The sequence below is a fragment of the Melanerpes formicivorus genome, unplaced genomic scaffold, assembly GCF_026170545.1.
Source record: "Melanerpes formicivorus ecotype bairdi unplaced genomic scaffold, bMelFor1.0.p_v2 SCAF_13, whole genome shotgun sequence".
Taxonomy (NCBI): Eukaryota; Metazoa; Chordata; class Aves; order Piciformes; family Picidae; genus Melanerpes; species Melanerpes formicivorus.
In genome coordinates, this window is record NW_027142365.1 from 15,872,140 (window position 1) to 15,900,049 (window position 27,910).

Here is a 27,910-nt window from a genome sequence, read left to right on the forward strand (position 1 = left end):
GAGGTGTCTAATGCCAGATTTGCCTGTGGTATCCAAGGCAGAGCTGCCAAATATTAAACACGACCTTTCTCCACCCAAAGTGGCAGTCAGAACCTGAGGGCCTTTTACAGAGCATCTCAAATGGCACCAGAAGAACAATGTGGGCAGCTGAACCAGTGAGCTGGATACTTCTCCAGCTTTCACTGCCTGTGATGGGTGTTTGGCTGTATTTCCCACATAGACACCTAACCTGTGAGAGAAATGCCACCCTGAATGTCACACAGACAAAGACTGTCATTTGGTTTTTACTTCCTAAGTGAGGGAAGTTTGGCTCCAAGTTCCAAATCAGCATCTCCCCACAGCGTCTTTCTTCTCAGAGGACATCATGGGGCTCAGTTGGCTCTTCCTGTCTTTCCATACCTCCAAGCAGTATCCAGTCTGCCTTCAGCTGAGGCACTGACATGGTTTGGAAGGTTAGAATTAATGTAACTCTAATGTAAGGCACTGGAAAGGAACAGTCTCTATCCAGCACTCTGCACCTCTCAGGCTTGCTCATTATTTACATAGTGTTTATATTGTTTAGTGGTGCCAATCAGGGTAAGTATTGCTTGCTGCAGGGTGTTTTCTGCTCCATAACTGCATCTAGCTTCTACCCTGAAGAGCTTACAATTTAATTCTAAGGCAAGATGCCAGGAGTTTAAAAGAAGAGAGAAAGTTAATGAGCAAAAGAGGTAACAGTGCTAGTCACAAAGTCAGAGGAAGCATAATCATTTTTATCCCTCAGTTTATTTGTTAAAATGATATACTTTTTGATTAAAAACAAACAACAAACACAAACCACCCCTGCATGGTTCATTTCTCCTTCCCCCCTTCCTGCTTCTTAACACAATTCCCATTTCTCAGTGGAAATATTGCACTTACATACTTTTAAAATGCCATTTAATCCTATTTAAGATTCCTTCTCATGTTTATGACATCCAGCTACTTACATATCATTGGTTCAGGTATGAACAAGCTTGGGGCTGCACTATCAGCAGACATACAAGGCCTTTCTTTCCCTGGTGATCTGTATAGTGAGGCAGGTCACATTCATCCATTTTGCCTCAGTTCCTCTTGGTTTAGGTGCCTGCCTGGGATCCAGCCTCCAGGCTGGGCCCTGTACCAACATGCAGGTTTCCTACTGGCTTCTCAGCCAGAATTTCTCTGCATTTTCTGGGAACATCAGTCCTGCTGTGCCATCTCAGGGCATCACCTACTATGGCCTTCCACAGTCCTCCCTGCACACCCTCACCCAACTCATTTCACAACTCTAAGCACATGCTTCCTCAGACACAAGATCACTTTAACCATCCATTACAAGAAATGAAATTGATCTCTGCAGAATACTCTCTACTTATTACAGAAGCATTATCCATGTTGCAGCAGACACCAGAATGTGCTGCCACTGTGCAACATACAGGAGAAGAGGTGCTAGAAGTGTAAAAGGCATTAAAGGGAGCATTAAGCTTTTAAAAGTCACAGTGTATTGAAAATCAGGAGTCAGATGCATTTGTATAGTTCATGACCTATTCAAATGTACTGTACTCTGGGAGCTCTCCTCTCTCCAGACACAGAAGAGGCACAGAATGCTGGAGGTAAACACTTTGCTGCTGTGCCAGAAAGCTGATGGTGAAGAAAATGTCTCTTAGATGCATAGGTCATCCTGCATTTGTCTCACCTGGGCTCATCCTTCTGCTAACAGGCATTGGCCTTTGCCAGGCAGCTGGGCAGAGTATTTTCTGAGGCACCTATTTGTCCAGCACACACTGAACCACCAGCACAGCCTACAGAAGCTACCAGATATGCTCCCAGCCCCACAGACCTAGCTGAGAGCTGATCTAGCCAAACAGGGAGAAGAAACAGTAGAAACAGGTATTTTCCACTGCTAGGTAGCTCTCCTGTAGATTTTACCCACCTATAGTAATACCAAAAGAATTAATCTGTGTGCCAAGTCAGTGTTAGCTGACCAGGCCAGTAACAGCACTCCTGGCTGCCTGCCACCAGGAGGGAAAAGCTGTGTTATGTCCCTGACACACTGAATTTTCCATGTTGCATTTAGCTCAGTAAACAGCCAGCTGGAGCTTAGTATTCATACCTCCTAGAGTATAAACTGAGTTTGCTTTTTAAAGAGATTTCTATTTCCTCTCTGGAGGGAAAGTTAGAATTGGGATTGCCCAATACCTCTGCATAAATGATACTGTCTTTATGTGTACCTGGAGGGGCATGGTGATTTCCTCACTGCCCTAAGTATACCTGTGTCACACAGCCACTTGCTCACTCCTCCAATGAGATGGGGGAGGAGAATTGGAAGACTAAAAGTGGGATAGCTCATGGGTTGAGATAAAGACAGTTTAATAGTTAAAGTAAAAGCCACAGGTGCAAGCAAAGTGAAACAAGGAATCCCCACTGGCAGGCAGGTGTTCAGCCATCTCCAGGAAAGGAGAGGCCCATCAGGTGTAATAGTGACTTGGGATGACAAACACTATCACTCCAAACATACCCCTTCCTTCTTTCTCCCCCAGCTTTACATGCTGAGCACAACATCATGTGGTATGGAATATCCCTTTGGTGCACTGGGGTCAGCTGCCATAGCTGAGCTGTGTCCCCTCCCAAATTCTTGTGCACCCCCAGCCTACTCGCTGGCAGAGCAGCGTGTGGAGCAGAAAAGGCCTTGACATTTGTAAGCACTGCCCAGCAGCAACTGACACACCTCTGTGTTATCAGCACTGCTTCCAGCACAAATCCACAGCCCCACACTAGCTACTGTGAAGAACATAAGCTCTGTCCTGGCCCAACCCAGCCCAACCCAGCTTACATGTCTAACACATGGCAGTAGGTTGCGGTCTGTAGCAGTCGTCATTCGGGGGGGGTTCCTCTGCTCCATTCACAGATCAGTCCACTCCCAAAGTCTGGCACACACATCCCCACTGCTTTCAGCTTGGCACACCCAGACAGATGTACTTTCATCTGTCTGGTTCAGTTTGGGCTTATCTTGATGCAGTGGGCTGAAAACCGTGGTGCTACAGACACTCATTCTCTCACAGGCAGATCAGATGCCCTTGTTCCTTTCACGAGAAGCAAGAACTGTTGGGCATTCTGGGCATCAGCTGAGCTTCAACTCCAGAGTTAATCCATCAACACCAAGTGCTTGGCCCTGCTTAACCTGTGGATGTTTTAAACTTGTGTTTCTCAGCCTAGGTGATTCCATTAACCAGGCATGAGCTACATAACACTAATCAAACAGTGAACATTCTTTCCACCTCTTTAGAGCCATGTATTGTGATAAAGCATGACAGAGACTTAGCATGGAGAATAAGGCATGGAATAAAGAAAGGAACCCCACCTTGCTGAAGGAACAGGGCTAGAGGGGAAAATTTGCCAAGCCTGGGTGTTTTTGAACTAGTTTTACAGTAGCACTTCACAAGGTTTGTTACCAATAGCAATGATTCTTCAGCTGGAAAAGAAACAGATCCAAATGATCCCATCTATTTTTATCAGGACTGAATACTCTGTATCACACATCTACACTTAATTGGGAAAAATGAAAGTTATGTCATGAAAAATCAAATAATAAGAAAAGTTACACTGGAGCATACCTCACCTGAACCTGGAACACTCCTACACTTAGAGATACATGAGTAACAGGGCTCATAAATCTCTGTGATCAGTAATGGACTTTCATCAGGTTACTTGACCATTCATTCTTATTTAGCTACAACAGGAAGCCTGAACAGCTCACAGAACTATAGGATTCCACAAGGAACTGAGTCTCAGATCTAGATACAATGCATAATCTTTTGGCAGGTCACTGAATCTCTCTTATTTTCCCCTCCATTTGGAAGCACTATTTAGTTGTCTGTGTCTGCTTTGCCTGTTGAGGAGGTAGTCTGCTTAGAACAGGAACTGTCTGGTACACAGACAGTCAACTCCTTACTTGTGACCTACAAAAGACACTGATGCAGAACTAAGAGATATTTAAAATGCTACTCATCAAATCAGAGCAACGTAGGATGATTACTGGATTCTATTTAAGTTGCAGCTTTATGACAGGAATAGTCTGTTGTGTGCTATCACTCAGCATCTCACGTTTGAAAAGATCCCTCTGTTCCTGCAAAGTTGGGTAACAGCATCGTGGATTGTAAAATATTGCTTGGCTCATAAGAGCTCACCAGCTGCAAAGTACCGAGTGGTTTGTGGGCTCTGGGAAGTGTTCCAGGTCAGCAATTCATAAATACTGGTGATTCATGAAGCCTTATCCATACATCTGCAAGATCAAGGATTTCCAGAATGCAGCTACTACAGTGTGTTTAAATACAGAATCACAGAATTAACCAGGTTGGAAAAGACCTTCGAGATCATCAAGTCCAACACCATCTTATCAACTAACCCATGGCACCAAGTGCCTTATCCAACCTCTTTTTAAACACTTCCAGGGATGGTGGCTCCACCACCTCCCTGGGCAGCACACTCCAATGGCCAATCTCTCTTTCTGGGAAGAATTTCTTCCTAACATCTAGCCTAATCCTCCCCTAGCACAGCTTGAGACTGTGCCCTCTTGTTCTGGTGCTGGTTGCCTGGGAGAAGACACCAACTCCCATCTGGCTACAACCTCCCTTCAGGTAATTGTGGATGGCAGTAAGGTCTCCCCTGAGCCTTCTCTTCTCCAGGCTAAGCAACCCCAGCTCCCTCAGCCTCAGAGTGAAACAGGGAAAAAAAGGTATCTCTGAATATAACCTTTCTTACAAAGCAGCAATCTAGTCCTGTTCCAGTGACAGCTTTTATCATGCCACTCAAGTGCCTCACAAACTTCAATCAATTCATCCTCTTGTGAGGAAGGAAATACTATCTTTGGAGAAAATCATAAAGACTGTAAAGGCCAAGCATTCCAGTACACATAGTGATTTGTCAGGCTTTGAGTTTCTGACTGCTTCATTCTAGGTTTAGCTTCCAGGAACACTGTATTTTTGTAGCTCCACTTTGTATGGAGTTCCCTTCTTACCTAACCCAAACACCTCATTCCTTTTTGCTGAGCCAAGAATCCTGATTAAAAAAAAACAAACCCAAAACACAAACACTTAAAAACCTTGCAAAACTTTAACAACATCACAAATAGATAGAGAAGTAACTTACCTAGTGCCTTGCACATCTGCCTCACAGATCAAGAACCAATTAGTGGGTCTAATTTTGCTTCATTTTTGTGGACCAGCACTTGCACTGCTCATGGACACTGCTGCTTCAGAGACACAATCTCTCTCCAGACTGTTGCTCCTGAGCTGCAGAACCAGGAGTAGTTTTCTATTGCCACACACCATCCACTGTCCATGGGTAAGATTTTACTCATGTCTGTGCACACATTCCTCAGCTACCAGCAGACCAAGGAAAAAGGTCAAATCTCTTTCATCTCAGCAGTGTGCCATTAAAAACCAGACACATTCAGTGACCAAGTTCTACATCTCCCACAGTGACAGGAGAATTAGAAGTGGCTCAGGCACATAGGAAACTCTTGTTACTTTCTGGAAAAGATACTCAAGTTTGGCTGTTTCTGAAACACAATAAAACCTATTAAGGAAATAAAACCCATAGCTCCATTGTATCTGTAGTGACACGTGTAACCATGGATAACACTTCTATAGCATTGGGATCAGTTACACTTCCTGCGCTGCTTGAGGTGTCTTCTGTCCTTCTAAACATCTATGCTTCAAGTTTTATTCCTTTCCCTGATCTTAGTCACCGTCTTTTGTTCTGGGTTTCTTCCTCAGAACAGTTCTGGAAAACTGAACTTACCCCTGGAAAACACCACCTGTGCTCACAGAAGCACTTGTCTACCCAAGAATGCTGAGGAACACTCCCCTTGGATGAACAGAGGAGCTTCATGTCTGCTAAGACCTGACCTCATTTCAGGCACTGTGATGTGCTTTATTGCCTCTACTAGCTAGGGACCTGGAACAATACAGCCACCTCCATAACAGTTCCAAAGAATAACGTGTGTCCTCAGAATAAGTCTTACAGGTTAATTGCAGTATCGTCTCTATGGGAATTTCTAGCAGATGCGCTGAAGGCAGGAGTATGACTCTTATCAGCAAGGATTAAAAACAGGACCCAGAAGGCCCTATCCGGATTAATTCCTCCGATGCAAAGGTAACAAAATGCAGGTAACTGTTTACTGCTAGTTAGTTCTCAGGTGATGTTGTTTTGCCACTGTTGAGGCTGAAGGCAAGCTGAGAACTGAGCACAGTCCTGGAAGATGATCCTTTCTAACATTTGTTTTGAAGTCCTGAGAAGAAACCAGCTTTTCCATTTGCCTTTTCTTTCGTCAAACAAAAGAACCCTTCAATCTCAGGGAATTCACCTGAACCTTATAAAACTGAAGGGATACTGTGTTCCCCAACTTGGTAAACCAAGGCCGAGAAGCCAGAGGAGTCCTGCTGAGAACACAGCGTTGTGACAGCGTTTCGGAAGGCGGCAATGTGCCCTATGGCAGCGCGAACACCTGAGTGTGCCGACAGACTTAGCCTCCTCGATTAGGGACAGCATTGCTAAGGTTCCCCACGCGGCCTCGCCGCCGCGGGCTGCTGCCCCCAGGACAGGCTGTTATGATTAATTCCGTCCCTTCTCGGCTTTAAAGGGAAACGCTGCCCGAATGCCTCCCGTGAAGAACGGGCTACGCTCCACGAAACGCCATAGCGGAGGTCTGTCAGGGCCCCCTAGGAAGGCAGCACGGCTGCCGCCCACAGAAGACGCCCGCCGAGACGGGAGGTGCTGGGGCGCATCAGGGTAGTGCCGCCCGGTAAGGCTCTGACTGCAGGAACCGGCCCGGCCCCCCCGCGCCGGCAGGGGTACGGCAAGCGCGAGGAGGTAAAACGGCTCCAGAGGGCAGCGGCACCGGCCCGCCTCCGCGCGCTCATTCAGAGCGGCTGACGTCAAGTGGGTCACGTGCTGCCGCGCGTCACGCCGCGCGCGCGGCCCACTCCGCCAATCCGTGGGCACTGGTGCCGGCTGAGCGCGCCGCTCCTCGCGGCGTCGCAGGCCAATCCCTTCCGCCGGCGGAGGAGGGACTTCCGCCGGGAGCCGGAAGCGGGTCTCTCATGCGAGCGGGTGGTTGAGTCTCGGCTCGGAGACGTTGCGGGCCCCGAAGCCGCCGCCGCCGTCTCCTTCTCCTCCTCCGCGCCCCCCTCCCCCTCCCCGCTGTGCTGCCGCCGCCTGCTCCTCCTCCCGGCCCCCGCCCCGCTCTCCGCTTTCCTCCTCCTGGTATCCGGCGGTGGCGAGGCCCCGGCGGCGGCGGCGGCGCAGCGAGAGGCCCCGGCGCTAGCGAAAAGCCCGACAGGAGCGAGAGGCCCCGGCGCCAGCGGCGACCCCCTTCCTTTCGTATCTGCCCGTCTTCTCGTCGAGGCCCAGCCCGAGGGCGGCGGCTGCTGCTGCTGGTGACAGGTGAGTGCGAGGGGCTTCCCAGGCCCTGCGCCCTCCCGGCGGTAGCGCCTTCTCGGGCCCCTCTCCCTTCCCCCACCCCATCTCCCGGTGTGAGGGGGAATGGCGGATCTGAGGAAGAAGAGACACTCCCCCTGTTCCGCCACCCCCCTCGCACCGGAGAGGCGGCCGGAGCCGCCATCTTCCCACCCGAGGCGGTTCCCGGGGGAGAGGTAGGAGGGAGGAGGAGGGATCCCGGCTCGGGGCCTTGATGGTGGCGGGGGGTAGGGCGAGTCGCCGGGCTCGGACGCCGGGGCCGCTCCCGCACTGCGGCCTCACCGAGCAACGCTTGCTGCCCCGGCCCCGAACGGTAGCCGGGCAGCGGCCGAGTGAGCTTTGCCCTCTGTGTTGATTCTGCGTTGCCGAACGTTTCCGTGGGCAGCGGGTGAGCGCGCTTTTGGAGGCAGCGGGAGAGGGGTGAGGAGTGTAAGGGCATGGCTGAAGCACCGGCTTTGCAGAACTTTATGGCTGTCCACCCTTGGCAGTGACCCCTCTCTTGAAGAGCACGGCAGGAGTAAGCGCAAGGCGTTACCGGCCCATAGCTCAAGGCAGATGCAGGGCAGCGCTGACTTTTCATGCGAGCTGTGTCCTCGATAGGTGAATTGATTGTGCAGGAGCTAGCAGGCCGGCTGTGCTCGCGGGTTGTGAAGCAATAGTTGCAAAAGCAGCCGCCACACAAACGGTGTTTTGCCCCTAGGATTCTGCTGTCATTAGGCCTTCACTAGCTGCTTCAGCTGAGTTGTTTTCACTCTTAGTTTTGGTTTGTGCAGATGCTCAAAATTACTACGTAGCTTTGTCCACAGTTTAAACAGATGTGTGCTTGCCAAACAGTGTTGTACAAGATCCCTGTGTGGCAGATAAGTATAATTATTTTTGTTCTGCAGGTAAGGGAATTGAGGCAAAGTGGTTAAGACTTGCCTGTGGCCACAGAGAGAGCAAATTCCAAAACCACTGTTTAAACTTGAGTCACGGTTAGGGTAAAACCATGGGAATTCCATCTTCCAATCCCACATATTGTCTCTGGCCTAATTTTCTTGGCTTCAGTCTGAATCCTTAGTAAAACTGGAATAGGAATCTTAAGTACCGCCTCAGGATCTCCAGCAGAAGGCTTTAACCTTTAATATGGTTTAAGTTTTGTGCCAAACTTTTACAGATTGGATACATTTTTCAAAGGTCAAAGCATGTGGTGTTCTTTTTTAAAACTTGCTGGGATTTCACAACTCAAGGGGTTTTGATTCTGATCTGGTAGCTGTTTTTATCAGCTGAACTTTCACTTTTTTTTGCTGCTGACTTGTAAGCATTTCTTCAAGTCAGCTCTGGAGAGATGAAGCCAATCAGCTCGCTCACTCACTCTAGCTATTAGAAGACCACATGTATTTTTCGGTTTTAATTCAGCTTTTGTGGAAGGTGAATGGGGGGAGAAAATGAGGATGAGGCCTGATAAAATGCACCCAGAAAACATCACATATTTTATATGTGATATCTGTAGAAAACAGTGTTTTTCTAGGTATGTTGCTGTTTATGTGTATAAGCTATTTGTAGGGAAGCCAAAATTGCTCTTAGGTTAAATTCCTTTTATATTTGGGGGGGGGGGGGGGGAAAAGTGAAACTGAAATAAAAGGATTGCATAAATGAATTAATAGAAAACATTAGACCTCTTGAATGTTCCTAAATAAGTGACTGTATTTTTTCACAGTACATAACTGGGTTGTTCAGTGCATGCAGTGTTCTGGGTTAGACCGAATTGTTTCCCTTGCAACTCCTTCTGTTTTTCCAGTGTTTGCACACAAACACCTTAAGGGAGTAAAGATGTCTGCACAGGCCTGTTCTGCCTTGGCTGCTTTTATGCCTTGCTTTAATGTAGATATACCCACAGAAAGGCATTGATAACTGATATGTACATATATATTGTTTAGATATGTGACTGGCACTTAAATACTCTTGCTTCAGTATGAACATGGGAGATCAAGAACTGGAGGCACTTGTGGGGGCTTTGGGATTTGTGTTTGTTTTGGTTTGGCTTGTGGGGTTGTTTTTTGCTTCTTTTTGAGACATGGAGCAACCATGTATGTAACTTGTGTCTCTGTTTTCCTTGAGTAGAGTGACATGAAATACTTGGTTTATTTGACTGAAGTGCAGAATAAATGCTGTCAGGTATGTCTACTCTGTGTGTTCTGTGGAGATCTGTCGCTTTAAGTCTCGTATCTGGCAATGGCTTTGGCTTTAAATCAGTTGTGGGCTTAATTGGCGTGGTAATATAAACTCTTTGTTAAATATTTATTACCCTACCTCACCAAATGCACATGCTAGACACGGAAGAGGCATGTTTCTGGCCATTGTGCATGACAAATCTAAGGTGACAGCTGAAAGGTAGCAGGAAAGCCATAAAGAACAAAATAATTAGGTATAGATGGGTTTCATCAGTTTAATATTTTTTTAAACTGGGTGACTTCAGTGCTACTAATGTTTAATGCAGTGGTGTCTGCATGTATTCATCAAGCATTCACATTCTTGTAAATTAACAGGTAAGGTACACAATGAAGCATGTAGAGCACTTGGCTTATCTTTTCTTGTGTGGGTTTGGCAAGGGCAGCAGCCTTATTGATCTCCAAGAAGAGCATTCTTGTCTTGGAGGTGCTCGGTGAAGGTGGCAAAGGTGGCTGTGGAGGTTGCTAACAAATGCAGTGGCAGAAAGAGTGAAGAAAGCTGTCACTGGCACAGAGCACAACAAAAAAAGGCCACATGAAGAAAGCTTAGGAAAGTAATTTCAGATCTGGGGAGTATAAGTCTTGGGGAGTGTGATTGAATTTTTGTACCTGTGCATACATGCGCGCGTGAGGAGCTGCTCTGTGGCACAAAGCATTGTCCAAAATGTGGGTTAGATAGTGGTGTGCTCCTGTAAGCATTTACTAGCAAAATGGCATGCTCAGACAAGAAGTTTGTGTAACTCTTAGAAATAATTGTAGAAAATAATCTTTGGCTGCATTCATTCCTGTATGTAATCTGTGATACTAGACTAACAAGAGTATTTGCATTCGGAATGGACACGCAGGTATGAGTAGGAAAGGAAGGATGTTACAAAACAGGACGTTGTGAGGAAGAGAATTACCTCCTCCCCCTGCAGTTTTGAAAGGCAATAGTATGTGGAGGACTGTGAAGATGAGATGAAAAGTTACTCCTGTAGTACAGGCCCTGGAGAGGTATTTGAGGTTGTTCCCAAAGCAAGGCAAATGTGTGCTGAAACTAATAGTCCATATAAAACAAGATACAAGTGGATTTCACCTTTTAAGCTAGTCAGTAAACTAGGGAGGGGAAAGTGATGGAAAACTCAACCTTTGAAAGAGTGTTAGTCTTATGTGATACCTCAGAAAAGAAAACCTGCACACACAGCCCTTCTTTCCCAGCTGAAAAATAGAGTTGTAAGCTACTTCTTTGGGGACACTGTTTTCCTTTCCTGTGTGTTCGCTCCTCTGTAGCAAACTGAAGGCAAGCTAGGGTGTCAGAACAGTCAAACACCATAATAGAATATCTCTGGAGCACTTTCTTTGGCTCCAAACCTAGGACACTTCACTTGGTCAATAAAAATAATTTGTTGCTGGATAACTGAAGAAGACTCATTGCTATTCCCAGGATCTGTTTCTTTAAGGACATGTGGCCTTTGATTGGCACATGGTAAAAATTCAGGTTGGAGGAATATGTTAGAAATGAGAGACAAGAAGTTGATTTCTGTGCCACCAAGTCATTTCTTAGCCAAGTTCCACAAAGTAATTGGTTCATAGCTGGTATTTCTCAAGGTTTGGTGACGTGATGGAGCCAAGGCTTTACAGTCCTGTTTTTTCCATTGGCCTGTCACATAAGCATGCTTTGTGTGTTGCTGCTGTGTGCTCTTTCTGAAGGGAGGTGTGTCCCCCTCTGTTGGAAGCAGGTGCCACAGAGTAGTACCTGCAGATAACAGAGGTGCTGTGGAGTGCTTAATTTAAGCGTGACTGCCCCACAGCATAATTGTGTGATTTGGGATAGCCATGACAGCATTTGTTCTGTGATGTGTGCTGCTGCAGGTATTCTGTGTCTGGGTATGTGTTTCAGGAACAGCAATTAACTCCAAAATTGGAAGTCTGGCAGGGGTTACTAATATGTGGTTAGCTGCTTGGCCTAGAACATTGCAGGGAATTGGGGAAGCGCTGTTTTGACGCCCTGATGAATCACCAATTTCTTTGAGCCTTAATCTTTTCTAACACTCGTTTACCATGGAGGGCTGGGCTATGCATATTCGGGATCCTGTCAGTCCAGCTCCTTAATGGGTAGTTGAATGATGTAATACAAAAGGAATCGTTGGTTCATAAGCTCTATGGATTGCCGCCTCTGCACTTCCAGCAGCTCTCTTGTTATTGGCATGAGGCTGTTGGCATGTAAGGAGCTGGTGTCTCCAGAGCATGTCCTGTAGTAAAGCTTTGTTGGTGGCTGCCTCTGTGGCCAGCTTAAGATCCTGGGCATCTCGAGTTCTGTGTATGTGTGCTTAAGGTGGTGGCAGCTATACACCACTTCTAGTTTTGGATCTCTTGCATGTGTAGCTAGATAGAAGTAGCATGGTAGCTTGTGATGCATTAGACCCAGAATTGCTTTTCTCTAAGGGATTCCTTCCTAAAACACCTGTATCACTTTTGTATTGAAAATAGACTGACACTGACCATAGAGTTTGGAAATTACACCTCCAGATGCTATCAGTAGTTCATGTGGGACTTGTCCAGGGGTGTAGTTGTAGATATATTTTACCTAATGCTTATGCTGTGCTTTTTGCAAGTCTAAAGCCTGTATTGCTTGATTTTTGCTGTGTTTTCTTGCACAAGCATCAGAACAGTATTTTCCCTTTGCTTAGATCAATTCTCCATCAACTTCATACTGGCCCCTCCTTGATAGCTTCTGGAAATAAGCAACAGAAATGAATACTAATACCTTATTGATGGCATTCATAAGGCAGGCTTCCATCTGTCTTCATAATGGAATTGCAAACTTGCTTCCAAAACTTCCAGATTTACTCCTTTGGTGTTTCTCTGCCTTTCTGGAGGGATGTAACATTCTATAACTTACTGTAACATTCCCTTACCTTATTTTGTAATCACAGGATGCCAGTGATCTGACAGGGAGTTCTGAGGAACAAAATATTAGTTAAATAGTAATTATGGTGAGGAAAAAATATTTCTCTGTTTGATCCATCTCACTTGTCAGAGACGTAATGAAATGTTTGAACAGCTTTACAGTGATGTCTCTCAGCAGCTTCATGGTTTTGGCTTTGGTCAGTGTCAGTATCCATAAGCATATTTTTACATAGGCTGTTGCAGGTTGCCCCACAGCAGAGTCTGACTCTGCCTGTTGTTCAAACAAGGAACTGATGAATCAACAGGCCAATGTCCAAAGTAGCTTGCTTTTTCATACCCTGCCTCTGAAGGCTCATGCTCAAACGCTTTGATGTATCTTAATGTTTTCTTACTCTTGTTCTACAAATTAGAAAAGCAGAGCAAAAGGGAAGAAAGCATTGGGGCATGGCTCCTTTGAAGTGCTGAGCTGCCCATATGTGCAGAATTTGGAGTCTTATCATGGAGTTTTCATTCCCATTCAATTTGTTGCTGCCTGACAGATAGGAAGAGAAAATGGTCAACATGTTGCTGTTTAAAGCAGCTAGGCAAAATATTGTCTGGGCTGGCGTGTCTCCAAGATCTTGGGGATTGTGTCCCTGCTACTTGTGGTAGATGTCTGAAAGGGAGTGGGACACTTTTAAATGAGCACACTGCAGCTTAGTCTGTGGTCTATTTTGTCATGTTTATAATACTCTGTTTCCTAATTGACTATGTATTTTAACTGCCTGGGTTCAAGGAATCAGTGGAACTTTTAGGAGGACCTGTGCCCAGTTGTGGCGTGCAAGAAGAGTTATTGTCCTCAAATCAAAGCTGAAATATTGGAACAGTTCATCCTTTAACAGTGAGTCAAAACCTGAATTACCAGTAGTTTTGATTGCAGTGATACTCTTAAAAGGTGGGGTGCTCTAACTGTGCACTGTACACCCAGGAGGTGATGGCCTTTCATGGAGTGTTTTAAAAGTAAACAAGAGCTGCTTCTGGTTTTGGTGAAGCTGGGAATGGAGGGTGATGAGTTTTTTCAAAAGAGGAAGTAATACTGAAATGTCTGGATTATTTGGGTTAAAGTCTATTTTTGACAAAGAGGTTAATGAAATCATCACTGGCAAAAACTTTAACTTCCTTTTCTTATTACACAGCCTTAAAGTTCTTGTTTAAGTAGTTTAATTTCACTTTAGGTTTGGTCCTGAACATGTCTGAAAACTTAAGCCAGCAGTGGTTTAGGTGAATACAGGCTTTTTAGGTCAGCTGAAAAATACCTGGACCTGAAGGCCTGAGGGGAATTAATCCTGGGATATTTGCTTTGCAGAACAACTGTTTACTGAAATTAGTGTTACATACTGAAGGCTTATTGTACACCTTTGTGTTGGAAGAAAACTCCTCATTGTGCCTTTTCATTTATCCTGGCAATTACCAACATCTTTTGTATATGCCTCTCGCCTGGACCCTACACAGGTGTAGACCCTTTTCTCTCTCACTTCTCTCAGACCTGTTCTGACAGAAGATGTATTCTAGGAACACTGTAACAGCTGTCCCATCAGGCTGCATCAAATCTGTTCCACCCTGAGTTCTGCCTGCATTTGAACTTGAGATCCTTGGTGCAAGGTTCCTGCTTCCCAGAATCAGACATTTATTATGTGGTCTGAGAATGTGACGATAAAGAACTTAGCAAATCAGCTTTGAAGCTGTGTGTGTGCCCTAAAGAATAATTCAAGGCACTAAAATTACTGTGTCATAGAAGTTCCTACTGCAGTTTCTGATATCTTGTTTAAGCATAGTTCTGATTGCAGACTTGAAATCCATCTAGTAGCAGTGTTCTACGACGGTGTGTCAAGAATGGTGTGGCCAGCAGGAGCAGGGAAGTCATTGTGCCCCTGTACTCAGCACTGGTTAGGCCACACCTTGAGTCCTGTGTCCAGTTCTGGGCTCCTCAGTTTAAGAAGGACATTGAGACTCTTGAACGTGTCCAGAGAAGGGCAGCGAGGCTGGGGAGAGGTCTGGAGCACAGCCCTATGAGGGGAGGCTGAGGGAGCTGGGATTGTTTAGCCTGGAGAAGATGAGGCTTAGGGGAGACCTTCTTGCTGTCTACAACTACCTGAAGGGAGGTTGTAGCCAGGAGGGGGTTGGTCTCTTCTCCCAGGCAACCAGCACCAGAACAAGAGGACACAGTCTCAAACTGTGCCAAGGGAAGTTTAGGCTTGAGGTGAGGAGAAAGTTCTTCACTGAGAGAGTCGTTCGCCATTGGAATGTGCTGCCCAGGGAGGTGGTGGAGTCACCGTCCCTGGAGGTGTTCAAGAGGGGACTGGACGTGGCACTTGCTGCCATGGTCTAGTCATGAGGTCTGTGGTGACAGGTTGGACTTGAGACCTCAAAAATCATCTTCCAACCTTGGTGATTCTGTGTGAGACCTGTTAAAGAGCATCAGTCTTCCAACCTCACCCTTGGAACTACCTTAAATATTAGCCTTGGAGCTTCAAGTGATGTTTTCAGTCCTGTCCCTCATCATAAAATCCTGCATCACCACATCCTCTTCTGCCAATGCCTGAGTCTTTCTGCAGGCGTTGTCCAGAAAGCTGTGCCCAGCAGATCTGGGCAGTCCCAGGTGGTGCGGTGAGCGCGCACTGCCCTTTTTCTGGCTGCAGGGTAACGAAGTATGCGGAAGGCTTAAGGATCACGTTGGTAAATCAGGAGGAGGAACAGTCAGTAATTGAAACAAGGAAGTTTGTTGTTCCCAGCATTGCTAAACTGACATTCTTCACACACAGCATTTACCTTGGGCCCTCTAATTAAGTGCTGAAGCTGCTGCTACTTTGTATGTGTTTGAACTTTTGAGAACGGAAGTGTTTCTTGGACAAATTTGGGAAGGCCAAAGAGGCCATCAGTTGCTGCTTCTGGGCTTTAAGCATTTCAGGCAGCCAGTAGCACATTGCAGTGCTTGCAGCTGTGAAATAATACACTGACATGTCTACCTGCTGTGAGGCGGGCACATGAAGATGCTGGTGGGTCCGTCGGCCAGGGAAGATTAGGACCTTTCCTAGCTTTCATTCCAGGTCAGGAATCAGTTTCAGTCTTAGTATGAAAACTGCCTCTTGTGGTGGAAGTGCACCAGTTTCTCTGAACTTTACTGCTCTGACTCAGCACTTGGCATACTTAATTGTTGCTTCCTTCAACAGTGGAATATGAAGATTAATCTCTCTGACTTCACTTCAATAGATACTTAAAGAAAAGCAAACTTGGACTCCCCCCTCCTTGGTTAAGTGAGAGCAAGCCAGCTGTGTGGGGAAGGAAGGGAAACAAGGGAAATGTCTTATTATGCAAGGAATAACACCTTGCATAATAATTCCTCCTGTCTGCATGAGTTCAGAGAAGATATGATAGAATGAGACAGACTTAGTATCCAGAGTGCCAGAGTAGCCTCACCTGCTGGCAGTAAGATACGTGTCAAAATGAAGAGCTGTGGTTTATAGGAGCAATACTGGACGAGTCTTTCAGGTGGCTTTTTCTGATAGCCATGTTCATCTCTTCATGTGGTGGGAAGAAGCAGTAGAGGCTGAAGGTAGGTGGAAATTTTTTCAAGTTGGCCTCATTTAAAATAAATCAGAGTTAGGAGTTTACCATCTAATGCTCTCAAAGTGCCTATTCAAAAATAGCCCAGAAATGAACAATATTTGAAATCTGTGGCAGTTAGTACTCAAAGGTCTCAGCTCCTGCCCTCTCCACTCCAGGGTAAGCTTTAATTTTCTTCCCAACTCAGTTTACTGCTTTTAGTTAATTGTTGTTAATTCATGTGACCTCAGTGCAGACAAGCAGTGTGGATGGTGATAGTGGAGGTCTGGTGTTTGATGGTGCTACATTTTTATGATGCTTTCCTGTATTTACATTAAGTAAAAAACAATAATTTCTGCAGCAGAGCATTTGCCATTAAATATTGGTGTTACATTAAAAGCCTGGAATATTCTCCCACTTAGTTTGTAGGCGTAAAGATATCTGAGAAGCTTTGAATCTTCAGAGCAAAATGCAATTAGCCTGTTAAAGATCCCCCCCTAACGAGTCCCAAGTTAATATTTGTGGAGCAGTTACCATGATGTGTATTAGTATAATTACCAACACTTTTACCTGCATTTTCTCAGCTGTGACTTGTATTTACAGATCAGAATCCCCCTGCCCTGGACACTGTGCAAGCACTGTTGCCTTGTAGCTTAGGCAAGTGCCACAGGTAACTAACTGCAGGTGGATGGCTGTGCAGCTTTTGCTGTCAGGAAAAACATCTGGTTTAAAGAGCCCATGATTTTATTTGGTTATTTAATCTTGTGGCAGGAGGGAGCTTCCATCATTCTGCAGGTTCAGCTAATCCATTCTAGGCATAAGCTTGAGGTTTTTGTTTATTGTGAATATTTGCCCACTCTTGAGGCTGACTGGTTTTAGAGGGTGCCATGAAAAGTTAGCCTCCTTCTGCAGTCAGGCTCATTTAACAAATGTGTTCTTCATTACACAGCTTGAAAACAGGAACAGATCCGAAATGCTGTGCAGTGTGGGGTCTGGAACTCCAGGCTCAACCTTCTGTAGGTAATTTGAAGCATTTTAGCCCCATGTTCAGGCTTAATTGGTTTTGTGGTTGGTTGTTTCTCATGTAAGAGCAGTGGCTTGCATTGACCTGTTCTTTTACTCTTTAATTCAGTACAGGCACTCTGCTGGGATTTCTCTTGTGAAAGTCCTGCAGGTATGTTGCTGTCTTCTTGGTTTGCCTGCTTGCCTTTTCTTTTTTCAATCACCCTTGTAGTAGGAACTACCTGTGAGATTTTGTAGGTAAGAGTAATAGGAGCAGCATCAGTGAAGTGGGCTTGACCTGCTGAGTTTCACTCCGAACTGCAGTACGTGGTTTGTAGTGCTCTGGGTGGTTTCCTAGAGAACAGGAAGGATGGATTAGTGGCATCAGTTGTTCAACTCGGGTTTCTCTACTACTGAAACTATGTGTGCAGGCAACTTCCTGTGTAGTTCTGTCTGTTTGTAGGAAAGGAGGGTTGTTCAGATTTATTCCAGTTCTGTTCTTGAAGGTGATGTTTTCTGTGTCGGACAAGTGAAAAGAGACACCACAGCTGAGAGGCAGGGAGGAGGTCAGATGCTCATGAACCTGACAGATGGCCAGTGATGGAGTCTTTCAGTGGAAAATCTTGCTTTGAGACACTTGTGTGCCTAAGTGGCATATTCCTGGTCTTTTCACTGAGGAAGATTAAAGATCTTTTCCCTCCAGTGTGAGATGGTTTCTGCTTGGCCTTGGTAATGAACATAGAGTTTGGGCCTCTACATTCAACTAGATGAAACAGCTTTTCAAGAGAGGATGTAGTTGTGAAGGTCTGTGATCACAGATGTGTTGTATGAAGTCAGCATCTCACTTCTCATTTCAGAATTGTCATGGCTTGGCCGAGCTGCTGACAGCTTTAACTCTGCCTTGGGAGGGTTTGCTGAGATAAGGCACAAACGGGACAGTGAAAGGGCTGCTTGCATGAGCAGTTTGGTACTTTCTGAAATCATCTGATAAAGGAGTATCTGACATAGTTGAATAGAAATGAAACGTGCATCTTCATGGCTGACCTGCAGGGTGTGTGCTGCTAGTCCACTTCCAGTGAGGAAAACAAGCTTGTGGCTTTGTGATGGATGTGCCACATGAAGCAAGCCCTGGTTGTTAATGAGCTGGGTTTCTTAATGGTGTGTTCTCCAGAGCGCTGCTTCAGACCTGAAAACTGCTCACAGCACCATCATACTTGTCTGCAAGGCACATGATGCTCTGCCAGGCACAAAATATTCTTCCTGGTGGATTATTTACTACTGGTATTCTTAAATTGTAAGATTTTTTTAGGCTGTATACTATTAAACGTCTGATACATTGCATGGCTGAGGAGGAGATGAGCCACAGGCTTATTGGGCTGTTTTTTTGAGTGATGTTTGGGGGCACATCAGATAGTATCTGGTGTAAAATTTGTCTTGGTTTGCAAGAGGACTGCAGAAATTGTGTGAGACCTTTCAGTATAGTAAAAAGGTTTGGGTTTTTATTTCAAGTATATATACTTCAAATACAGTGCATCAAAGGCTAGACATAGAAGATAATCAGGATTATTTATTGGTAGGGGGTCATCCTGTTATCTGCCATGTATTTTTAAGCTGTTTTTTTCCTGCTTGAGACAGGTGAGTAAGGCTGTAACTTCCTCCCCTTCCCATTTTTCTTGCTCTTGACTAGCAGTGTTGTTCATACACCTGCACAGAGTCCTTATCATTTGCCACTCTCGGGCTTCTTTCATGTTCTGTTGCCTTTGCTTAGTAACTTAAACTGTTTGGTATCTTTTGCCAACTAATTAGCAATCTGAATTTCTAGACTAGCAGAGTGGTCAGTTCTGGTATGCAGATCTGTGAGGAGGCTTTGTGTTTGAGTTAGAAAGCTCAGTAAGTGATGGAGATGCGAACTGCTATTGAAGCCTGGTGCAGAAGGGCTTCATAAATCTTTAAATAAGGAAATGCAGCCTTCCCTTTAAATAGCAAGGTTTGCTGCTTCCCTTGAAATCTCAGTCAGTCTTACAGGAGAGACTACCTTTGAAGAGATAAAAAATAGAGTTGCAGGACAGTTTTGGAGGCTATCAACCTTGTGAGGAACAGTTTGTTTTAAAGAGCTCTTGAAGCAGATGCTCTAAAGCACTCGCACTGGTGTTTGCTCTTGAGGGTTCAGAACATACAGGCTTCAGGTTTAGGAGGGTTTCTTGTTCATACCTGATTGCCTTGTGGCTTTTAAAATCACAGCATGCCGGGGCTGGAAGGGACCTCAGAAGCTCATCCTGTCCAACCCCCCTGCCAGAGCAGGATCACTTAGAGCAGATCACACTGGAACACATCCAGGCAGGTCTTGAATATCTCCAGAGAAGGAGACTCTGCACTCTCCCTGGGCAGCCTGTTCCAGGGTTCTGTCACCCTCACAGGGAAAACTTTTTTCCTCATCTTTCCATGAAACTTCATATATCTCAACTTCCACCATTGCCCCTTGTGCTGCCATTGGGCATCGCCAAGCAGAGCCTGACTCCATCCTCTTGACACTCACTCTTTATAAACATGAATGAGGTCATCTCTCAGACTTCTTCAAGCTAAAGAGCCCCAGCTCCCTCAGGCTTTCCTCATAAGGGAGATGTTCCACTCCCCTAATCTTCTTTGTGGCTCTGTGCTGGACTCTTTCAAGCAGTTCCCTGCCCTCCTTGAATAAAATACCTTGTACCTGCCAAGTGTCCTGCTGCTTGTCCTGCTCTGGGGGTTGCCTGGGCATAAGCATCTTTTCTTGGCAGGAAGGAAAACCAAACCAGATCAGACAGGACTGCTCTTGGGCATTCTGAAACAGGATGCTTCAGCCACCATGGCAAGCACTCTGGGTGCATGCACCTTTTGAATCCTCCACCTGACAGACTGGCAGCAATGTTGGGGTCACACTAAGCTGCAGAGGTGCCATTTTCAACTTTTGCTCCCACTGCTTAGCTAATTAGCAGTTCAAAAACTCTGAGCCTTGTGATGACTTTTGAAGTAGCAGCGTGTTCAGTCCCTCTGTAGACACAGACTGTCACTAAACATTTATGCCCTGTCAGCTTAATTGCTGTTGTGTAATCCTGAGTTTACAACTGACGTGGGCACAATGATGTTGCAGAGATCACCACCAGCAGATGGGATTTTGGGGATTGTTCAATTTCTCATTCACAGCTGTTTTGTCCACTGCAGCAATGTAACTGCTTCACAGTATATTTTCTGTGAAATAATGCCCTCCTTTTAAAGATGGATTGCTTGTCATAGTATCATTCAGGGTTGGAAGGGACCACAAGGATCATCTAGTTCCAACCCCCCTGCCATGGGCAGGGACACCCCACACTAGATCAGCCTGGCCAGAGCCTCGTCCAGCCTGGTCTTAAATACCTCCAGGGACGGGGCCTCAACCACCTCCCTGGACAACCCATTCCAGGGCTTCACCACTCTCATGGTGAAGAACCTCCTCCTCACCTCCAGCCTGAATCTCCCCACCTCCAGCTTCATTCCATTCCCCCTAGTCCTATCACTACCTGAGATCCTGAGAAGTCCTTCCCCAGCCTTCTTGTAGGCCCCCTTTGGATACTGGAAGGCCACAATTAGGTCACCTGGGAGCCTTCTCTTCTCCAGACTGAACAGCCCCAACTCCTTCAGTCTGTCCTCATAGAAGAGGTGCTCCAGCCCTCTGATCATCCTTGTGGCCCTTCTCTGGACACCTTCCAGCACCTCCAGATCCCTCTTGTAATAGAGGCTCCAGAACTGGAGGCAGTACTCCAGGTGGGGTCTCAGCAGAGCTGAGTAGAGGGGGAGAATCACCTCCCTCGACCTGCTGGCCACACTTCTGATGCAGCCCAGGATCTGATTGGCTTTGCAGGCTGCAAGTGCACACTGAGAGCTCCTGTTGAGCTTCTTGTCCACCAGCACCCCCAAGTCTCTCTCCTCAGGGCTGCTTTCCAGTCAGTCCCTGCCCAGTCTGGATTTGTGCCTGGGATTCCCTCGACCCAGATGCAGGACCCTGCCCTCGCTCTTATTGAACCTCATGAGGTTGGCTTGTGCCCACCTCTCCAGCCTGTCCAGGTCCCTCTGGATGGCCTCCCTTCCCTCCAGCGTGTCTGCTGCACCACACAGCTTGGTGTCATCAGCAAACTTGCTGAGGGTGCACTCAATCTGCTCTGTAAAGAAACTGGTCTCCTGCTGTGAGTTCTGTCCTGGGCTTTCTGTATTGGAAGGATACAGCTTTGTAGGGCTGTTCACCTGCAGAAGGGTAACATGTGCCCCATGCAGCAGGACTGTTGTTCAAGGCTTACATTAACAGCTGAGATCTTTTTGAAAGCCTTCTAAAACAGCCATCTGAGTAAAATTACAAGGTGTAGTTCCCCTATCACTGCTCATAAGACTTAAGATGAAGGGCAACTTGCAGCCTTTTAGAATTTGTCAGGTTTTCTTGATGGTGGGCTGTAAGCTTAGCCTTTATCTGACTTAGCAGCTCTACCTGGGCTGAGGGCATTATTAACTCTTGAAGTGTGCCTTGGGAATTGAAAACAATTGTGCAAGTATTAAAGAAAAGTAAACTGTGTTTAAACTGGAGTTAATGTGTTACATGAATAGCATTCATTTGGAAGCAGCACCTGTTATTTCTCGTATCAACTCTGATGTATTCAGCAGGTGCTAAAACTTCAAAGCTGAGGTCAGTGGTAGCTCTGATTGCTTTTGCTGGGTGTTGTGATCCTTGTGGATGCATAGGGGGGTGAATGATGGTGAGAAAGCCTGTTATCTCTGACAGGGGGAAGGATTGCTGGCCTGCAACTGGAACCTTGTTCGGAGGCTTAAGCTGAGCAGTGCCCCTCTGTTTTGAAAACATTTGAGTCTTTCTGATGTTACTGGAAGCGTGTTTCTGTATTAGCCTTGTGAAAAGTTTATCTTGATCTGTGTTTAAAGTTTCTAAAATGTTTGCTAGGAAAGCCAAACTCACATCTGTTTTTGTTTGTGCTTGCTGGGAGAGCAATGAAAAGACCTTTTATTCCAGCGAGCTTTTTTTGTGTTGCGTGTTGCTGTTTGCAGGGTGAAAGTTAGCTGTCAGCACTTGCATTTGTAAATCTCTTTTTAAGGGCTGATTACTCTGGGCTGAAAGTTGGCAGGCAAGATCTCAGCCCTAGAGCATTGTTTGGGGTTTTGCATGTTTTTAAATAACAGATCTATCTGACTGGTGTGACAGAGACTGCTCAGTGCTGCTCATGCTCCTGTAACTCTAGACAGCAGAAAAGCGCTGGACAGGAATGAGAAAAACGACAGAGGGGCGCTGATGGAAGCAGGGGAGTGGGGGATACACTCCTGGCAGGCTTGTGGGGCTTGCCTGGGGCAATTAGGATGTTGTTGGCTGTGTAACAATCAGGTAGATGTCTGTGAGCTGTTTGCAAGGTTGTGGTGTCTGTGGATGCGGGGTGTGTGTAAATACCTACAGGTGGTTGAACATTAACTCTGCCGGTGCTGTGATGCACTGCATTTTAGGTCAGGCTTAGGTAAAGGTTAGCCTGATGTTGACACCGCAGTAGCACACCCACGTGGCTTTTGGATGAGAGCAGTCTCAGCTCTGCTTGCCCTGGCACCCAGACAAACGTGATCATGTGGTTGTGTGCACTTACCTGTGGAGTCACCCTGTGGACCATCGCTGGTTTGTGTCTGCTGTCTTCTGAAGTGATGGAATTTCTTATAACAAGCTTCATTTGAAAATATCTGACAGTGAAGAGCCACACTGTCAACGTCAAAGAAAGAAAAACCCCCACACACCAGTGTTCTCCCCCCATCAGAACAACCCAAACCAATCCAACATCAACCACCAACAAAACAACCCAGAAAGCCTCCACAACTTGCTTGTGGATGTTGTAGAGGGAAAAGAGTGGTCTGTTACCCATGCCAGGGTGGTCTCAGTCCCTCCTGAGGGTGTTCTTATGTAGCTCCTCAGATTGGCCACTGCTGGCCAGGTGCCCCCAGGGGCAGATCTGTACAGATGAGTAAGGAGTTCCTGCCCAAGTCCTCCTTGTTGTGAAGAGAACAACTGTGTTAAGATTCCTGTTGGCAGCTTCTAACAGCAGGCTGAGCAGTGTGTTAGCATTTGGGGGCCATGGTGGAATGTGTGATTTTTACCTGTGTTTTAACCTTGTGGGGCATAAAGCTCTTACCTGCTTACAAACCAAATTCAAACTGCTTCTGATAAGCTTCAGTGAAATTCAGGCAGCTTCTCTTGGGTTAGGTAGGCTGGAAGTAAATCTTTGCATGTCTTGGGAGCAACTTTGCACTTGACACAATATATTTGCAATTGTTGAACTTGGCTAATTACCAAGTAGCAAGCCAGAAAGGAAAATAAAGATGTTCTGGATGCATTTGCAGGATTGAAATGGTGCATAACATTACAAAACTCTAACTGCCTACTTCTGAATCAATTCATAAATTGCAGTTGACTGTGACCAGCCATAAATCCTGTCTCTGCCACAAATTAAGTACTTAAAAGCTTCTTTAAGAGGCTGTGGGCTTCTGAAGGTTTTTCTTGTGGGTTTAGGTTTTGTAGTAACTTGAATGATGAAGAATTTCAGCCTGCTGCTGTAGCTCAGTGTTCTGCCATAGGTTTTTGTTATCTCCAGTCCAAATGGGTCTTCTGGCTTGCATTATTTTCTTAGTGTTTCCTTACTGCAGCAGCTGTTTTGGAGCAAAAATGAGGTTTACCAATCAGCAGTTCAGTGTAACCTTTTAAGTGGTGGCCAGGTTAACTCATCAGTGGAGTGATATTTTAATGCAGCAATAAAATTTGCCACATTTCACTTGTTCACTAATTTGACTATTAAACTAGAATCAAAAGAGGATGAACTCCCAAACTGTCAGTCCTGACTGTAGTTTCTGGTGTAGTTGTAGTTCCTAGCCACCACATGCTGATTTTGGTTCCAGTAAATAAACTTCTGTATGAAAGTGCCTGTCAATACTAATGAAAGACATGCTACAACATATGCTGGGGAGAGCCTTTAACATTTTGTGATGGTGGGTTTTTTTACTGTTTCTCACTGCCTTTTCCACAAACATTCTCCTCTGACCTGATAGGCATGGAAGTATGCATGGAAGCTTTCTGTTCTAACATGCTGGTGAGTGGCACCTCTGCAGGGGAAGAGGTGATGATCCTAACTTGCCAGTGCAACCCTGCCCACTTGATGTGCTGGGGCCATAGAGCTGTGTGACAGTACTAACTGAAGAAAATGGTAAGATTGCAAAGGAAATTCCTCTGCATTTGAGGTTTTTCCCTGTGACTTACCCATTTTCAGAGAGACAGTAGCTGCCCATTCCCCAAACCTTGGGACTCAGAAGGCAGGAACACAAGCCCTATGAGGAGAGACTGAGGGAGCTGGGGCTGCTTAGCCTGGAGAGGAGGAGACTCAGGAGTGACCTGATTGCTCTCTACAACTACCTGAAGGGGGGTTGTAAACAGGCAGAGGTTGGTCTCTTCCCCCAGGCAACCAGCACGAGAACAAGAGGACACAGTCTGAGGCTGCGCCAGGGGAAGTTCAGGCAGGAGGTCAGGAGGAAGTTTTACACAGAGAGAGTGATTGCCCATTGGAATGGGCTGCCTGGGGAGGTGGTGGAGTCGCCATCACTGGAGGTGTTCAGGAGGAGACTTGACAGGGTGCTTGGTTACATGGGTTAGTTGATTAGGTGGTGTTGGATGATAGGTTGGACATGATGATCTTGAAGGTCTCTTCCAACTTGGTTTATTCTATTCTAATATCCCCTTTCAGCAGATTCTAATCGCCTCTCACTTGTTTTGAGAGCTGGTTTGATCCTTAATGATCAAAAGACAACTTAAATGTTTGGGTTTGGCATTGTAGTTATTAAAAATAATGTGTTCCCAAGGTTGAGTGGATTTAGTGTGGTGCCTATCACAGCAAATCTGTGTAACTGAGAGCGTGGCTCTTAGTCTGAGTAATCCAAACAGAGTTACCTCGAGCTTCAATCTAGACCTGGGCGTCTTGCATAATCTCATCTAAAGGACTTCTGATAAGAGTCTTGTGTAATCTCATCTGAAGGGCTTCTGAAAAGCAGCAGGAGGCTGTGCTGCTGCTCTGATTGCCCCTGGCTTGCCCAAGAAATCTGAAGTTGCAACGTGTACGTTGCAGTCATGTGTTATCTATCAAGTTGGTTAACAACTTGTCTACCCTGGACTAAAATTAATGATTGAGCTGAATACTTTGTGCTTTGTGGCCAGTCAGCAAATGCTCTGAAGGATGTATGTAGTGGAACTTTACTCTTGTTTGCTGGACTCACATGATTTGAGCTGGTTTCCTTCCACAGTCTGTAGATGTATGAAGTATTGCTGCTAACAGTGTGTACCAGAGGACTGAGGAGATTGCAGCATGGCTGGGGGCAGTCTGATCTGAGAAGGGAAGGGAAATGTGAGAGAGAAGCAGGTGACACAAAGGGATGCAAGGAAGTACCTTGACACTGGTTTGGGGATCAAAATGCTGAGCAGATAATGTCATTGCAGACCAATACACCTATCTTACTGTGAAGTAGACTTCACCTTGTGAATCTGAACTTATAATGTGCATGCTCAAGGTTCCTCTGAGCAGTGGTGGGGATTATATAGAGTGAACACAATGTGCAAGAAGTCTAGAACAAAATATTTAGAGGCTAAACTAAACTTCTTTAAAGAATACAAACAGAAGCATTCTCCAAGAAGCTTAGACACCTTCCACATTGATACTGGGCATGCAACTTCCCATGCCTGGCTTTGAGGCAGCACAGAGGCTAGCTGTTTAATACTCACTTTGGAAGAATTGCCTTCACCTTGAGGATGATTTTTTTGCTTTGTGAAACAGAAACATCCTGAGTGAATTCCAGACTTGCTGCCACGTAGGTTCTGTGTGTGCTCCACCATATGTCAGGGCAGAACTGTTTCTGTGACTTTGTCTTTTATTTGTTTGGGATTGTGGTGTTGAGGTTTTTTGTTTGTGTGGGGGTTTGTCATTGTTGTTTCTTTGGGTGTTTTGTGTAATTTCTGCCTTACTTCAGTAGTTCCTATTCCAAGATGACAGGCAGGGTGTTAGGGGGGGGAAAAAAGAATCTTCCAGGAACACACCAGTGACACAGTGAATGTATTTGTTTCAAACCCATGTTTTTCAGCTGCTTTTACATCCATAGCTTAAGTAGTAAGCAGCTACTTCCCCCTGTGGGGGCAGGTCAGTGTGGTTTTTTTCAACTGTATGTGCAAAATATCTGCTGCATAACCTCCCAGTGCAGACACTTGGCTCGGTTCGTAGGTGAGGGTCACAGTTTACCTTGGTGGTTTTTGAATCAGGTGTTCAACCATGTGTATGGAAGACTTGCCCATTTGCAAATGCAGCTTAGAGGAGTTCCCTGGAGGGAAAGAAGTACTTTTTATTTCCAGTCTCTTTGGGCTTGTGATACCCTGAAGGGAGCTTACGCTGCTGAAGGAAGGACTCATGCTGTTAACCTTCCCTGTGCTTCAGATCTTTACTTCTGTTTTCAAGGAGGCTGTAGGTGTGTCACCAGTCTGAAGGCAGTAACTGTCTCTCCTGTTACAGATGCAGTACTGCAATTTCCATGTGAATAAGTAACTGAAAAAGCAGATTACACCTTGTTCAGGGTCCTTTAAGGGGGGGACAAAACCCTCACCCTGATTTTACACCCCAATATTTCCTTCTGAGATTTCAGGCTTTAAAAGAGCTTTCCTTGCTTTCTGAAGCCCAGGGTTTGGTTTTTTTTTTTGAAATAACAGTATTAAATAATAGCATCAAATTTCAAAGCAAAGTTGCTGTCAGATATTAAACTCTGCTCAGTTTTCTACTTGTCTAATCAAATAACATTTTAGGATGATGGAGCAGAACAACCTGCTGAGCATTACTAATACAGCAGAGCTGTTGTAACTTGTTTCTTAAAATTCACAATGGGCAAGTGACTGTCAGAGTAGTTGTAGAAGACAAAGTTTGGTCTGTGACTAAATGCTGCTAAGTAAGTTAAGTCTCCCAGGTGGGATGAAGTCAGGATTTGAAAAACAATCCAAATAATTAAGGTGAGAATCAAGGGAAACTTTCCCAGTGGAATTCCCCTGCCCTGTGCTGTGGTAAGTGTCCATCTGCTCTTCTGGAGCAGGCAGCAGCTGGCAGCTGAGTGTGTCTACAGGCCTGCTTTATCCTTGCCTCTGCCTTAAGGTTTTCTCTGAGCTATAATCCTGACCTTGTTGTGTGGAAGCTCTTTGGACCTTTGGTCTAAACCGGCATGGCATGACTGGAATGGCTGTGAGTTCTCAGGAATTTCAGCTACCGCTTACAGAATCTTTTGTCTCCTGTTTCCACAGCTTACAAAGGTGACCAGTGAAGTTCTCTCTGAGCAGTCAAAAAGCAGACAGCTCATGACTTCTGATCAGGACACTAAAGTTGTGGCTGAACCGCAGGTGCAGCAAGTACAAGAAGTTAAAGACGGTTCTCATCTCGTAAGTATTACAACTGCAGAGTACCCTGGTCCGAGGGGTGCACAAATCAGTTTGTCAGCTGTCTTCATCAGGTTGGATCTCAGAACATTTTAGAAGGCAGTTGGCTGATAGCACTGCAGCATAAAATGCTAGAACAGAGCTGTTAAAGGTAGCCAGTGGGAACATCAGGGGGTCTAAATAAACTGCGAGTTACAACAGGTTGCACACGTTTTCAAAGCTCAGGGCTTTTCAGCCCGGGCAGGAATTGCTACCAAGC

General features: G+C 45.7%; 1 protein-coding gene across 3 annotated transcripts in view; it reads left to right on the top strand.

Annotated features, from left to right (window-relative positions):
- Positions 1–7,093: 7,093 nt before the first annotated feature.
- LARP4B (La ribonucleoprotein 4B) overlaps positions 7,094–27,910 on the top strand; it is a 57,455-nt gene continuing 36,638 nt past the window's right edge. The window contains exons 1-2 of one of the 3 annotated variants that reach the window (XM_068146308.1): positions 7,094–7,446; positions 27,520–27,654. In XM_068146308.1, the coding sequence (XP_068002409.1) occupies positions 27,574–27,654 (81 nt within the window). In that variant the 5' untranslated portion in view covers positions 7,094–7,446; positions 27,520–27,573. Of the gene's footprint in view, positions 7,447–9,617; positions 9,637–17,316; positions 17,335–27,519; positions 27,655–27,910 lie in introns of those variants that run through there. The other 2 variants (XM_068146307.1, XM_068146310.1) reach the window with 2 other exon arrangements.